A 15,989-nucleotide genomic window follows, 5' to 3' on the forward strand; every position below is an offset into this window, starting at 1 on the left:
TGTCCCTGATGTGTCCGCGGCCCCCCAAGCAAGCTCCTAGTCCCATGTCTTGCTTGTCAATTGCTCCTTTCCCCCAGACTGATACCCTTCCCGTTGACCTTACCCCCCGAGAAGCACAAGAGAAGAGAAGCCCGGGCTACTGTCAATCCATCTCTTTTCTTGTACACTCCCTCCCCCAGACCTGACCGGCATTCTGATTCCTGTCTGTCAAGTCAGTCCAGGCTCTTGGAAGTCTGTGTTTGGGTGCCACTTGTGTGCAAAAGCTACTCCTGTTGGATGACATATCGGTCGATGCTCTTGTGCTACGACTCCTCCTACATGTACTAAGCGGGTCGACTTCTTTTTTCCTTTGATCCCAATCCTTCTTCCCTTCACAACACCAACCACATTCGTTTTTCAACCAAAACGTCCGTCCAAGTCTCAAGCTGAACTTGGCGGAAGAGAAAAGAGAAGGGAGAGCGAGACGCGCGGGGACTTGCTATTGTTTCTGTTTTACCTGCGACCCAGCCTCTTACACGCACTCAGACTGTCCCCTTGGCTTCGGCACACACACACAACGTTTCCGCCCTAGACACGCTATTCACTCGTTCATTCCAGCCGTCGGTTGGTCAACACCGCAATCATGATGGGGGGACACGGAAGACAGCAGCAGGGTCAGGATTACCCCGAGGGGGAAATGGTGGAAATTGATGTTCTTCAAGGACATCATCACCCTCACCAAAATCAATATCAGCCGCCGTATCAGAACAACAACCAGCAGATGCCGCAAAACCAGCAATACCAGCAGCCTCAGTACCAGGAACAATACCAGGAGTACTCTCAAAACCCATATGGTAGCCCGTACCAGAACGAACCGACCCAGTCCCAGGAGCAATTCGGACGCGCCCTGACGAATAACGCACCTTCGCCGTACCAGCAACAGGAAGGGTTCCAGCCGCCGTACAACCAACAACAACAGTACCAGCAGCCTCACGCTGTCTCCGGGGACGAGTTGTACGGACCGCCAGGTTGGGCAAACCGTCACTCGATAGGCATGGCTGGCGCACCTTCAATCGGTCCCTCGATCTCGGGGATGGACACGCCGGTCGAGTCCCGCTCAGCGACGCCTACGCTGAAGAGCGGTGCGAACACGCCGTTCGACCACTTGGCTGCCCCGAGGCATCCGTGGTCGACCGACTCCACGCCTAATAGCCCAATGGTATGACAATCCTAGATGAATTCACCATGGTTTTGAAGTCCGCTGACAGTTTGAACAGAACCAGAGCCACCAAAGTTTGCAAAACCTGCTCCCTGGACAGGCCTCGCCGGTTCTCGCCAAGGAGTGGGTTGAGGGCAGCGACCAGATCGCGAGACTTCACAAGCGCGACGACTCCGACATCTGGGGCGGCTGGAAGCGCCACGTCTTCCGCATGGTTCCTATTCTCACCATCCTCGCTACCGGAATGTACCTCGTCTATCTCGCCCTTCGTATCTACTGCGTCATTTCTGCTCAACAACTCGCCAAGGAAATCTACGCTCAGGCCTGGGTCTTCATCGCTGTTGAAATTACCGTTGCGATTCCCTCGATTATGCACAACATCTGGACCATGTGGTCCATGAAGAAGCGTCTGCGCCCTAAGTTGAGACTTATGGGCGAGGATGTTCCCACGGTCGATGTTCTGCTCACTTGCTGCGGTGAAGAGGATGATCTGGTTCTCGACACCGCCCGCGCCGCCTGCGACGTTGATTACCCCCGCGACCGGTTCCGCGTCATTATCTGCGATGACGGCAAATCCGAAGGCTTGGAAAGCGGTATCGCAGCGTTGGCTATGACTTACCCCAATGTTCACTACCTCTGCCGCCCCAAGTATCCCGGTGTGCCTCACCACTTCAAGGCCGGTAACCTGAACTACGCCCTCGACTTTGTCCACACGATGCCCGGCGGCGCTGGTCAGTTCATGGCTGCTCTGGATGCCGATATGGTGCGTTGAAACCAGCCCCAGAGATGATCCCGTCTCCCGCGACTTTAAGCTTTCGCCCAATGTTCGACTTCAGCTAACTCTGAACCTGCAGATCCCCGAGCGCGACTGGCTCCGTGCCATCCTGCCTCACATGCTCATTGACCCCAAGGTGGCCCTCGCCTGCCCCCCGCAGCTGTTCTACAACACCCCGCCATCCGATCCCCTCGCCCAGTCCCTCGACTTCTTCGTTCACGTCATTGAGCCCATCAAGGACGCTCTCGGCGTCGCCTGGTGCACCGGTTCCGGCTACTGTGTGCGTCGCGAGGCTCTGGATGAGATAGGAAACTTCCCCCTCGGCTCCTTGGCTGAAGATGTTGCTACTTCTACTTTGATGCTTGGAAAGGGCTGGAAGACGGCCTACATCCACGAGCCCCTCCAGTTCGGCACCGTCCCCGAGGATTATGGCGGCCATCTCAAGCAGCGTACCCGCTGGGCCATCGGTACTGTCGACACGTCGTTCAAGCTCAACTTCTGCTTGTACGGTGAGAAGGTCAAGCAGATGACGGTCGCACAGCGGTTCTCTGGTTTCCTCTACGCCACGCTCAGTCTGTACACGATTCTCCTGACCCTCTCCATGTTTGCCATCCCGATTATCCTAGTCATGGGCAAGCCCTTGGTCGCCTACGCCAACTATGAGCAGCTCCGCTGGCTCATCCGCGCCTGTTTCGCCGCCACGCTTACCAATCGTCTGTGCGAGTTTGCTCTCTTCATTCCTGCGGGCTACCACACCGGCCAGCGTGGTTCTCGTTATCAGCTCTGGATGTCTCCGTACATCGCGCTTTGCATCATCCGCTCATTCATCCTTCCCACCTGGCTGGGTGGCCAGACGCAGGCCTTCAAGCCCACCGGATCCCTCGGCTCCGCCCTCAACGAGCGCGACCCCAAGACTCGCAAGGGCATGTTCCGCCGCCTTTGGGGTATCCTCTTCAACTACATGGCAATCTTCCATCTGGCTTTCGTCTACCTCACCCTCGTCGGCGTGGTCCTCACCTCGTACCGCTGCTTCTACGTCAACGATGAGCTCCGCGATATCCTGATGTGCCTCATCACGCACGCCTTCTGGCCGCCCCTGACTTTCATCTTCATCTGCAGTTCGCTCTGGACGCCCATCGCCTACGCCATTGACCCGCCGAACATGCCGGACCGAGAGCAGCTCCTCGAGCGCGACCCCAAGACCTTTGTCGCCCACCCGACACCCCAGAGCAAGAAGATTGCCTTTGGAGGCCAAGCTGCGTGGTTCGAGACCGAGTTGACCGTCACCTCGGCCTACACGATCCTCGTCTTCGTCCTCTCCTTCATCTACTAGATTGCTTCAAACCAACTCATAGCATCGTTGCTTTATCACACACATAGGCGCGGGACAGGCGGCGCCTACGGGACGCGCTTAACATTTGCACACGGCACACACCATATGCGCGCATCACAGACGTACAAAACCAAAGATGACTGTTACGATAATGTAATGCCTGTAACTACTGCACATAGATCAGTATAGAATTACGCAACAATAAGGGGGGGGTGCGCGGAATATGTCATCATCTAACCCTGCTGGAAGGGAAATCAGGGTCAACAAACATTATACATATTTCTCATCATGTTTGAAACCAGAATACATAAAAACATTCATAAAAAAGCTTCTCCACAAGTTCCAAATGCCTCAAAAACTACAGAATGCGTCTGCCAAATTCAGATTCTTGGCGTATTCAGCCATGGGTTTCAGAGGCGCGACTTTTTTCCCGCACGAAAGAGAAACATCCCTCGGGCAAAAATACACAGGTGTCCAGTTTTCCAATAAATTGGGTCCGAGCTATCAAAAGTCTACATACAGTCTGGCTGCATGTGTGCAAACTTGTGCCTGAGCTTGTCGAGCTTTGCCTACGTGTGGCGTGCGGGAAGGCTGGATGCTAAGACAAGCTGCCACTAGCCGAGCCTCTCATTCGTCATGGACACCAGTTCGTCGTCGTGCTAAAAGCCCGCGCCTCGTTGAATGTCTCGCTGAAGTCGCTGCGAATGCGCCCTCAGTTTGTCCTAGTCTGCACTCAGGAATGCGGACAAAACGCCGAATCGGCTCGATGGAACGGTAAGGTTCCAATTTGCAAAATGGTGGCCCAGCACAGCCTGTTTTCCTTTTCTTCTGTTGTCGACTGTCTCGCCGTCGTTCTCTTTGCAGCGGCTGTCGCGCAAGAAGCATCACAATGGGATTGACATGGTAACATCAGGTTGCTATGCTACGAGTCGCTGATCCGCCTGCAGACCGTTGCTGTGTATCATGAGAAGAAAAACAGGCTTGGCTGATGTCGTTCTACGATCTGCCCGGCTGCCATGCCGTGTAATGGTTGCACCGTATCCGTATCGCTCGTTGCAGTAACAACCGCGGCTCCCATCCGGACGCGAAAGGCCACTCGCCAACGTCGGATTCGGACCTCCCCCTCTCTAGACTCTAACAGACTTGCAGTTCGAGTCCCGACTCCCAAGCTCCCGAGCCTCCCTCCCTTCCCTCTCCCTTATTACACTACTTGTACAGGCTTACGTTCGGCTTTGCCGCGCAGTGGGCAGCCGGGTGGAGTTCTCCCCCAGCAGTGCAACCCCTCCCCCGGTGCCCGGCACCACTCCGCGGGCATGAATATTGGTTAATGAGACTCAGAAAGTGTGGAAAAGAAACAACACCGTGCAGATTGCAGAATAAGCTGACAACATGGCATTCCATTCCCCATCTGCCGCTCTCGCTGTTCAATTTAATTGAAATAATCCTCCACGTCCCCCTCCCCGACTCCCCCAGTCCACGTCGCCCTTGGTCCCACGACGCAACGTGTGCGCCCAGGTGTCAAGTGCCCGTCACCCTCCGCCTTGTCCGACCGCCTCCTCCTTTCATCTTTCACAAGATCTTCCGCTGCGTTTCTGCTGTGCCTCCCCAACCGAGTCACCGGCTGCAAGTCTTGGTAAGGTACTTTGGACTCTGCGAGTCTCGAAAAGGCCCAGTCAGGACTGTCGCCAAGACACAAGTGCCAAGTATTTTCAGACGAACGACGGCCAAGGAAATTGACTTTTGCTAGACCACAAAGAGGCACCCACCAAGCCTGATGTTGCCCGCCAACGGCGCCAAGGGGGGTGTGAGAGGAGAGGAGGAGTCCGCCTGGCGCCACCCCTGAATCGTTAAGGTTTTCCAGGGGCCTGCATCCAGGTTTTTTCGTCCGTCACGTCTTCAATTTGCAGTTGTCAGTTGCCACTGCGTCCAGCCGTTGCTGGCCTTGGGTTTATCTGCATACAGGCAATGGCGTGTGCCTACAGGAAAAGCAGATGCCATCGCGCTGCAGCTCTCGGTGAACTTGCGAGCCTTCGGCTTCGATCTTTCGGACATGGAAAAACGAGAATGATCTATTTTTAGCCTAGTGAATAGGTAGGCTGATCGTAGATGTGCTTGTCGCACCACGCGGGCAACCACCCCCGGATCAACGACTGGTGGTGATAAGGCCCCAATCACTCTTGTCGATCACATGTCACCCGACTCCTCACATCTTAGCCAACCGTTGCTGACGAGATTGCTTTTATCAACGCTCGTCTCATCCAGAGTGGCATCAGATGAGCTTATCCAGAAGCAAAATCTCACCGACTGAACAGTTTGCCGATCTCTGGAGTCGCAATCATAAAACCCCGTCCTGCTTGTCCACGCGTTCATTGGGGCGGGGTGTCGTAGGAGCCTGGGAGGGGATTCTCTCCATCGTGCCGATCCGGCAACGTCGGACCCCGGACGCCGGGGCAACAAACCTCCTCCGGAGGAACGACGACGGTCCAATGATGTGAAGTCTCCGTCACGGCAGCCCACGTCGCAGCCGCAGGCGGGTTGTGGGGAGACGTAACACTCTGCTAATTCCTTGCGTCGATAAACATTAACACGATTGAGATTCACCCGTGGGTACGGACAAAAGTACATGGATCGAGCACTGCCATATCCGCAAGATACCAGCTACGTAGGCTACTCGGGCGTTTTTGCTGTAATCTCATCTTGACTACCTTATGCGTATATGAACCAGTAGAGTACCTTCTTAAATAACTGCATGTACTCATTCAGGGCGGCGACGACGTAAGTGTTCGTGACAACTGAGGTTCTTCCTGGTTCCTCGATATCCCAGGAACATCAATCTGAGTCTCCGTACCTCCGACGTCGAAGCACGGCACGTCAACATGAACCACGGGTGCAAAGTTCATGTTTACATGAGCTGTGGAAGCGAAGTTATTCAATGCCAGACCCTCCATATACGATCCATCAGCCTGACTCCAGTAAAAGGGTCCCGTAGTAAGGTTACTCAAGCTTGAAGGGATAGGTTCGGTGAAAACATGCAGCAACGGGGCTGTTAGGGCTTGTGGCATGCTCACCACCGAGCTAGGTTGGTCTGTAGAAGTCTCCTCAATCAATGGTAGCGGTCCATGTAATCCAGGGGGTTGAACGTTGAATGAGTTATGTTGTCCTAGGGCGATACCACTATCTGCTAAGGAAGCAGCCGGAGTTTCCGCGTGAATGTTGCTCGGTGTCTGGGCAAAAGATGATGCTGAATTCGGTGCTTGCGAGATCAGGGTCCGGCTCGACAGCCATTCCCGTTGCATTCCAAAGAGTGCTTGGCTGATCACTCTTTGAACGAGTATTGTTTCTTCTTCTGTAGTGATGCCCTGAAGTAATCCTGCCGACTCTAATGCTTCATGAAGGACAGGCCCAGCGCGGGAATCTAGATGCTCTTGAAATGCCTGAAGATCTTCGGAAAGCTCTGGATCCATATACGCAGAGCGAGGCCTCGCCTTCCGGGGAAATAGAATTTCCCAGATTGCAAACCATTGGCGCTCGTCTGATTGCGAAGAGGTGGACTTTCTATGAAGCTTCCTGCTCTGCTCGTGTGATATTCCGTTCAATGAGTCCGGTGTTGCAAGGGGGCAAGACCAGCCTCTCTCATCAGAGACATGCTGACGAAGGGCGTCGTCGTTTTCGAAGAGCCTCAAGCAGCGCTGACAATAGTGCTTGGGTGTATGGTTCCTGTTCAAATGTTGTTTGACGTCACGGACCCTGGTGAGTTTTCGTCTAGCACAGTTGTGATGCTTGAGGGTATCAAGCTTCCAGAACGGACAAGCTAGCGTGGATTCCTGCTTCTTTCCAGCACGAGTCCTTTTTCTATCTTGTTCTGATTCGAATTCTTCTTCAGCTTTTCGTTTTCCCTTGGCAGGGAGTTGTCCACCGGTTGCAAGTGGAGCCTGTCCTGGCGTAGTTGTGAGTGTTACGGAAGTGAAACCGTCACCACCCCCGGTAGTTTTTCCACGGGTCTGAAAAGAGTGTAAAGAGAGCAATGAAAGAGCAACACCTTTGACGACGTCAAATATAGGGTCGTTTTCTGACAAAGGTGGGATAGAAGTTTCATCCGATAGCTCCGACATCGAAAGGAAATCGGATTCGATTGACGTCTCTGATCTATTGGTAATATCGGCAATATCGATATGAGAGCTAGGCTCAGTCGGAGTACCTTCCTCTGCTGTGAGGTCAATTAAGGAACGTAAATCATCATTCCCCATTGTTGGTGTATTTGATACGCGTCGCAGGGTCCCCGAATGGTCCTCGGTTCGCAGCGTTTGCGGCACTCTTTCGCTAGAGTCTGGAGTTGAACCGACGTCCTTTTGGTGGAGACAAAGGTCTGTATAAGAGTCAGAGCTATGAAAGTCATCATCGAAGCCACTAGTCGCAGACTTACCTGAATCTATGGCTGCATCATCGGGGTCTAAGATATGGCGACCTTGTTGGAGTGCGAGCAGGTCGGCCCAAAGTTCCCATATATTCAAGCGTTCCGTAGAGAGACAGCAATGCTTCCTGCCATTTGTGATGTTCTTCCAAAGATGCACATCCTCATGGCCACTGACTAAAACGATAGTCTTGCACGTTCCCTCAAGAAACACGCGTCCATCTCGTATTGTGAGATTATACTCTCCAACGTACTCCTGAAGGACCCCCCAAAAAACCTCGATTCCGGTAAGGCTGGCCGGACGACTCAAGATGGGGAACCCTGACATGACAACAAAGCGTCTGTCCAGGACCTTGGTCCAACGCACTTCTTCCAAGGTCAACGAGTCTTTCACCTCCTCTCTCACCGTGATGTCAAAGCCAATCATGTCCTCGTACAACACCGTCTCGTGAATGCTTTGCCGAAAAATAACGGGAGTACGATAAGCGATGGGACCATCGTAGTGCCGGGAAACAGCGGCAGAGAGCCAGGCGAGTTGCTCGCCGAATTCAGCAATCAAGTATGAGGATCCCTGAACGGTTACAACCAAGTGTTCGCCTTCAAAGGTCGCTCTCAGACTCGCACTAGAGTTATGTACCAACTCAACTATGAAGATGTCAGTTTATTTATCTAAAGGCAACCTTAAGACTTAACCTACCAATGCAAGGCTCTTGTGGACTATGATCCTCAAAGTAGTCCATAACTGGTAATAACAAATTGAGCAAACTGATCCAGCTGGATGGCCATACTTGCTCCAAGTAGTTCTTGAGAGGCATTGCCTGGCTTCCATCTTTACAATGTACAACAATAAGAGACTCAAACGTCGGCCGCCTAACAAACAACTCCTGATCAAGATCAACAGACTGCCATGACGACGCAGCGATGAATGGCCACTCGAGAAGTCGAAATCTGACGGTATGAGTTTTTGGAGGGTCCTTTTTGCTGATTCTACCCGTTGGAAGACATTCAAGTATAGCTTGTCGGATTTCTCTGCGCGTGTTATTTTTGAAATTGTCCTGATCCCATTGCAAGCTCATCTCATTCCTTAGGCGTGCAATAAGCCACTGGAACGCACTCCCGCTGAGAACGATGCTGCGATATTCAGACATTGCAGCCGGCCCCAGGGTGTCCTCTTCCGTGTCCTCGATACCCTCAAATCGATCTTGCTGAGGGGGTGATGGACAACTCACGTCCATCTTACTAGCCCAAAGTCTGAACTTATCCTCAACAGACATGCCGGCCACGTGGTCCAAGTTATCCTCTCGGGGAGGCTCGTCAACATCAGCCTCATCCTCGAAATTTGACATAAGCTGAGTTCCAATCTGCCTGCATCGCTGCCTTAGTAATCGCACTGATTGCCCGAGCAATGATGGGAAATGTCCAAATGTTCGTTTACTCACCGTCCACGTTTGTGTATGAAGTACATGATACTTCTGTTGATCTGGGACGAAGAGTTGAGTCCAATCTGAATAGCGAACGACTTGATGACTTCTGGTAATATCGAAGGCAGTGATTGCCAAGCCTTGATATTGGAATGCCGGATCAGCTCATGATGTATGCCGCTAGCTAATTCGATGATGTATTGTTGCGCGGGTCCTCTTTTTACGGCGCTGGCCACCGAATACGAAGTTCTTGCATCAGAATCGTTCATGAGAGGTGTGGAGAGATCTCTGGTTATACTTCTTTCATGACGACTAGAGAATATATCGGGATGGCACTTGGAGCCGTAACCAGAGTCAGGGGGAGGAGGGATTCGACGAGGAGTTACATTGGGACGTTTGTCGCCATCTGGATGTAATTGCGTCGATATAGTTTCCTTCAGATCTTCCGGATGCACGAACGCATTACGCTCAGACCCTGACATTGGGAGCTCTCCATAATCAGGATACGGTAATGAAGCAAAGAAATTATAGGGAGTTGCATGGAAAAAGGGCGGCGTGGAGCTTCTCGTTTGATTGTGGGCTTGCCAGTTAAGATAGGTGTTTTCGACATCGTCTCCATAGCTGCAGACATTCTCTGTGAGCGAGTCGTCGATTGTGTTGAAAGAAGCCATGAGTGTTGAACTTGTGTCTGTCGTAAAAGAAGGGTCCTCGATTGATGCTTTCAGCCTACTCGGAACCGATACTGCGAGTTCTGAAGAGAGGAAGCATGGTGAAGCCCGACTGCTAGAAAGGAAAGCCGTGCTGCTGGCCGGGTCCAGTACATCCACTGACTCATCATAGAAGACTTCAGAGGCCTGAAGATGTCGCTGCGATGCTGGAATCTGCCGTTCGCCGATGAAGCCCACCGCAAAGGCAGCGGGCCCGGCTTCAGAAATCGATGCATCGAGTTTGCAGCAGCTTGGAATTCGAATAACCTCGAGATCTTCTGCGCAGCGGGGAGCGGACCCCCACAACAATACCTCGCTGTGCTCTTCAGGGCAATTCATCCCTGTAGGCCTTCGAGTCGCGTCAGAGGTGCGGTGAAATCCAAGATCTGGTCTGCGGTACTGGAGCCCCCCTTTTGGCGGAGGGCGAACCGGAGGAGAGGAGACTGGCACTGGATAGAAAGATCCGGTTCCAAGGCTGGGTACGCTTCAGGCGGAATCACTCTCTCAGAAAACATGCGCGTGAGAGAAGGAAAGAACTACGGCCTGGTCTAGGAAATTGCTAGAGACTTCACTTCAGGCCAGGAATGCGGCCTCCCGCTACAGCCAAGTCAGGCTGTGGCCCAACAGCGATATTGAAGGCACAGCTGTGCCTTTGAACGCCATTCGCTGGAGCTGGTTGGCAGTACGCGCCTGGAGAATTGGCCAATCATTTCAAAAAGCACAACGGCGGTTTCTAGCGACTATGGCGCTGAGCGTGTCTTTGGGTATCTGGACCTGTCACAATTATTTTTGCCTATTGTGCTCAGAGCGATAAGAGGTGTCGCAGTGTCTGAAGAATTTGAGTGCTCTTGGGCTATTTCATCGACTGTAATTGAATGAAGTAAAATAGATCCATGGAAAATACTAGAATATATGCGATGTCTCCGGTCACCATCCAATTGGTCTCCCCGACTGAAGTGCTGTGCGTTTGAACTCAGGCAAGCAATTGTATCAACGAGTCACATTATAGAATTATTGACAGCATGTCAGCTGAATATCGCACATCAGACGAAGCCACTAATGGCAAAGAGTAAAATACACTTCCTTAACCATCGCGAAGACGACCTAGCTAATTTATTTAACTTAGCAATAAGGATGTCCCTCAAATTATGCTTGAAAAGTTGCTCGCCAGCCCTCTCAACCTTACTGAAAAGCTGCAACAAAGCATCCCCAGTTGTGGCAAATGTTCTCGAGCTATCAAAATCAAGGAAACATCGCAATATCTGAATAATTGGCAAGCAACCTGGGACGCAATATCTCAAGAAAAGCCGGCGAAGAAGTGAACCACCGCAGGTGATACAGGCAGAACCAGAACATGATCGTTCAGCTACTAACCCACATTCTAGACTCTACAAGATTTGCCGACTTAATTCAACACACAAGAGCCTATAACGTAAGAGAGGGGCGCGGGAGATCGATAGTACCAGGCCTTTATGACCTTTACGGCTCAGGTAATAGCAAATCACATGTGTACGATTTACGTGATTCGGGACATGCTCAGGGTGGGCCATCCAGCGTTGCAACTATATACGGGGGAGATCATCGAAGATTCGAGATGGTATTTTGGGATTTCCACCGGCCGCGGTTAATGCAGTTAAAAGTCATTTGTGCAAGGAACTTTAATCAACATTCGTAGCAACAAGCTGTTGAAACAAACATCGATGCAAGGATAATGGAAACTTTCATTCATTTTCAGTTAGTAGGTGTATCTGTGACCATCAATACACGATATCGAATTCACGTGGTGAGTACCTATATCGAAGAGCTTAATGGGATACTGGCGTGCATGTTGTGTACCTACCCAAGAACGGAGATCGTCAGGGGACACTCATTCCCCGATTCGCCCGTAGTCTGTGGGGTAAATAGATCCGATCGATGATGACCCGATGACATCTCGACGCCAGTCCGAGCGCCAGCTCATCCCCCTTACCCCTTGATGAGATGTAAGAGTAATCAAGATACATCCGAGCATATGGTCATTGCAGTTTATTCGAAGCTCAAACGTGAACAATTTCAGTGGTGAATAGACTTACCACGTATCAACAAAGACTGCGGTTCATCCCGACTCCAAACATCATGTTTCTACTTTTGACATCAGGCCAACCACCCCAATACCAAAGCGCCTTAGCTCGACCGTTACATATTTCATTTCAACGCCCTACCTTACCCCATAGATCGTCGAAACCGTGGCTTTTCTCTCTCTAGCCCAGAAGAGTCCCAAAAAAATTACCAGTGCGGGACATTTCTTATTTCACGCCAGAATAAAGGCATCATAGATGTTTACGCCAGTGATGTCACCAATCACCGCGTCATTGGGGCCTATGCCCGTTCTCCCTCGCAGCATCCACGAGAATTCGACAAAACATTTGCATTCTGCTTCATCTTTAGTACTCAATTGGGTTTAAAAGATAAAACAGAACCTCAAAGGCACCATCAGAACCAATCCTAGCACCAAGCGAGACTCAAACACCATAAGTTCCACCCTTCGCGTACCATCTTCACCACCGCCGTAGCTACATATACACCTCGTGCTCCCTTCCACCCAACCCTCAACATGAAGAAACCCGAAATCACCGAAACCAAAACAACCGCAAACTCCAAAGACGAACACTGGAAAACCCAAGCCCCCTACATCGCCCCAGGAAAATCCCACCCCCACGGCGAATCTTTCCACAAGAAGATCCGCGGCGCCTGCCAATGCGGCCAAGTAACTTACTGGCTCTCCAAAGATGAGCCCCTAGCCTCAAAGTTCTGCCACTGCAGGGACTGCCAAAAGATGCATGGCGCGCCCTTTCAGTGGGCGGCCATCTTCCACAAGGAAGACCTGGCGTTCGATAACGGAGTTGACGGGCTGACGTTCTACTCGTCGGGGAAGAATCTGCAGGGCCATGATTTGCCGTGTAAAGTGAGTTGTGGGTTCTGCGGCAGTCGGATCATGGATGAGGGGAGGAACATGGTGTTGTTATTCCCTGGGTTGTTGCATTTTGATGGGGAGGAGAAGAGGAAGAAGTTTGATGTTCAGTGAGTATTGGCCATGAACGTTGACTCCTTATCTTGCAGCTGTGAGACTAATTATTCAACAGGAAGCACATCTTTTATGGGCAGAGGGTTGTAGATCTCCCCGATGGAAAGCCCAAGTGGAGCGGCCTAGATGAGAAGAGCGAGCTAATGGAGGAAGAGGTTGTAGATGTGAAGCACAAGAAGCGAAAGATGGAGCATACTAATGGCGACTGATACGTCGAGCCTCTAGATGTAATGTATTTGTGTAATATAAAATCAGTAAATCCAAAAGCTTGACGCCAATTTATGCTCGCGATAACGCTCTATACCCAAAATTTCAATCTATGTAGTCTCAAGATCGCTCACCAGTTGAAACTCTCTTGAAAGTATTCAATTCTCGACCACCCACGTCCTAGCATTTCAACCACAGACTTTCGCGCATCATCGGCCATGACAGCAGGCCCACATGCTACGACAGCGAGACTCGCCTTATCAGCTGCGGTGGCGGCATCTTGTACCTCCTCACGAACTTCGGGACGCCCGTGGAGCAAACGCACCTGCTCCGGCCACTCCTCTGGCCGCGCAGCGTTCGATGCGAGGCTGTGTTGCGTGACATAGATATCGACAGACAACTTTCCACCATCCAAGGCGTCTTCAAAGTCGTGGCGCAGCACATCGACCGCAAAACTCAATTCGCGGACGGCCCAAACAATCTTGATCGACCGTGTCTTTGAAGATGCCTTGGTGAGTTCCGCGAGGTGGGCAAGCGGCACCACAATACCACTACCTCCAACGATGAAAAGGAGGTCATCGAACTGGTTGAAGGGCTGCTTGTGACCGTAGGGACCTTCCACAAGGACGCGTAGGCGTGCAGGGCGGGGCCATTGCGCTGCTGCATCCTCACGTAGACGGCCAGTAAAGCTGTCATAGGGGCGGATGAGGAATGTCATTGAGGGCTCGCCTCTCCTGGGCTCGTACCCAGCCTCGGAGATGGGTTCTATATCATGCTCTCCTGCTACGAGCAGGGGGGTCTGTTCGCTGGACGACTTCCTTCTAACGTTCATGTTCGTCGTTGTGCAGGCCATTGTGAATGGGTGGCTTTCCCAGAATCGCTTGTCGCTGAGGACATGGAGGTAGTAGTAGGTGCCAGCCTTGGGCTCGTAGAAGCTAGTTGAGTATGGGACATTAATGCGGACGATGTTCGAGTTCGCGTCGTACGTGGCGAGGGCGAAGGTGTTCCAGAACTTGAGGTTGAAGGACAGTGTCCGCGACATGCGTAGGATACGATCGCCGATCCAGATGAGGCAAGGTACCCAGAAGAGAATGTCGAACTGGCCAAGGAAGATGGAGACGTGGCTAGAGTTCATGAGTACTGAGATGTCAAAGGAGAAGGATGTCGAAACTTACCCAAGCATGGTGATGAGGACAAGAATCGACAGTAAGATGTGAAGAATAAGGAAGAGCTCGTATTGCTTTCGTCGCATCCAAAAGACAGAGGCAAACAGCAGGGCGCACATGCCAACGGTAGCCTTTGTTTTGAGGTCAGCCTGTAGTACGGAAAGCACGAGAGGGCAGTACTCACAAACCATCCTTCGATCCACCACATCTGGTGCCAATACGACATCCAGTAATTCCAGTCGCCGTCTGATACAGGTTAGACTTGAACGTCGTAAGAGGTGATGTGCTTCTTACCATCAAAAACCAGAACAACGTAGCCGACGGAGTGGATGACAGCTTGGAGCGTCGAGACGCGAGCAACCCAACGGTGGAAGTTGTTGTATGTCCCAAAGTCCCAGCCGGTCAGCCACATGAGAAGGTTGTTCCTCATGCCAAAGAGCCAGATGATGGGGAAGTTGGCGAACGAGATGATGCCGGTTCTGTCGGCTACGTAACGCCAGACCAAATGGTACTTCTGCGGCCAACTAGGAGTAGGTAAGCTAGGGGGTTAAGGTAAAGAGTACAGCAAGCTACACGTACTACATGTGGCCGGAGAAGATCCAGTACCCGTGGACACAGAAGAAGACGTTCGCGGCAACGAAGGTGAAGATGGTGAGACTCTGGATGCGTGGCGGGATGGTGCACCAGCCGAGGTTCTGAGAACAACGGTAGCCGAAGGTGGCGGGGACGGTAATGTATCGCTTGAGCCAGAGGGCAGACCAGTGAAGGATGCTAGGCGACTTTCGTGAATCCCATTCCTGCTTTTGAAGGTTTCCGATGGCCGATACGAGGCGAGATCCCAGCCCGATGGCGACTACGATGAACCAGAAGACAATCACGTAGAAACTAGGCATAGAACATTAGCGACGGCCGCCTAAGCGAAGACAGAATCGAGGGCACTTACCCATATCTGTAGTGATTACCATATGTGTACTCGACGGATTCCTATGGGTTGTCAGCGCTTCAGTTCCAGTCCGGAGAGATGCTTGGGTGCCATACAAGAGAGTCGAACCAGATCTGATAATAGGCATCCGCAGGCAACACCACCTCATTCAGCACAGTCGACGAGTTAGACCCCTCCGCCTTTGTCAACCTCCTTAAGCCAGCAATATCCTCATCAGAATAACCAGCGGCGATCTCAAAGGGCGGCAGCGAGGTGTTCATGTAGGCCTGGCATGTATGGTTGACATTGCTCAGGCCAGCGACACGGTGCGTCAAGTCGCAGTGCAGGTCGGCGCAGAGGTAGAGCGACTTGATATGCAGCTGGCTCACGCACTGCGGGATGAGCCTCGACCTTGAGGGTAAGCTCCCATTGTAGGACTGCGTGTCGTTGAACTGCGGTTGGCGGAGGGTGTTGGAACATGTGTCGAAGCAAACGCTGCCGCTGCCTGCGAGAGCCGAGGCGGAGGCGACGAAGAGGCACAGTGCGGCGATGAGGGTGGGCGGCGGTAGCCGGAGCCCCGACGACGGAGCGCGCATGTTCACGGCCGAGTTACGGGTGTTTGCATCGATAAGGCAAGCCGACCGTGGGGTGCGCAGTATACCGATGCGCGGGTCCCCGATAAGGTCGCGATGATGCTGTTGATATGTCGTCGAGAGTTGAGGTTGTAGGAAGCAAAAGCTGAGGTTGCCGGGGCGGGGAGACTTCAGGGCAAAAAAGCAAGGTGG

The 15,989-nt window shown here is 52.2% G+C and overlaps 3 protein-coding genes across 3 annotated transcripts; 2 read left to right on the top strand and 1 right to left on the bottom strand.

Moving 5' to 3' along the window:
• Positions 1–760: 760 nt before the first annotated feature.
• Positions 761–3,306, top strand: N0V96_000216 (uncharacterized protein; the record flags this gene model as incomplete). Its single annotated transcript, XM_053191637.2, has 3 exons — positions 761–1,198; positions 1,257–1,961; positions 2,053–3,306. The coding sequence occupies 3 exons, from the start codon at positions 761–763 to the stop codon at positions 3,304–3,306; spliced, it is 2,397 nt and encodes a 798-aa protein (XP_053050721.2).
• A 9,132-nt stretch (positions 3,307–12,438) lies between these two features.
• N0V96_000217 (uncharacterized protein) lies at positions 12,439–13,118 on the top strand (the record flags this gene model as incomplete). Its single annotated transcript, XM_065755867.1, has 2 exons — positions 12,439–12,905; positions 12,968–13,118. 2 exons carry the CDS (start codon positions 12,439–12,441, stop codon positions 13,116–13,118), a joined length of 618 nt encoding a protein of 205 aa, XP_065615107.1.
• Positions 13,119–13,246: 128 nt separating this feature from the next.
• N0V96_000218 (uncharacterized protein) lies at positions 13,247–15,800 on the bottom strand (the record flags this gene model as incomplete). The annotated part of the gene is made up of 7 exons (XM_053191635.2): positions 13,247–14,240; positions 14,292–14,413; positions 14,467–14,528; positions 14,577–14,806; positions 14,865–15,167; positions 15,226–15,266; positions 15,321–15,800. The coding sequence occupies 7 exons, from the start codon at positions 15,798–15,800 to the stop codon at positions 13,247–13,249; spliced, it is 2,232 nt and encodes a 743-aa protein (XP_053050719.1).
• Positions 15,801–15,989: the final 189 nt, after the last annotated feature.

The sequence above is a fragment of the Colletotrichum fioriniae genome, assembly GCF_027942845.1.
Source record: "Colletotrichum fioriniae strain IMI 355084 chromosome Unknown scaffold_1, whole genome shotgun sequence".
NCBI classification, from domain to species: domain Eukaryota; kingdom Fungi; phylum Ascomycota; class Sordariomycetes; order Glomerellales; family Glomerellaceae; genus Colletotrichum; species Colletotrichum fioriniae.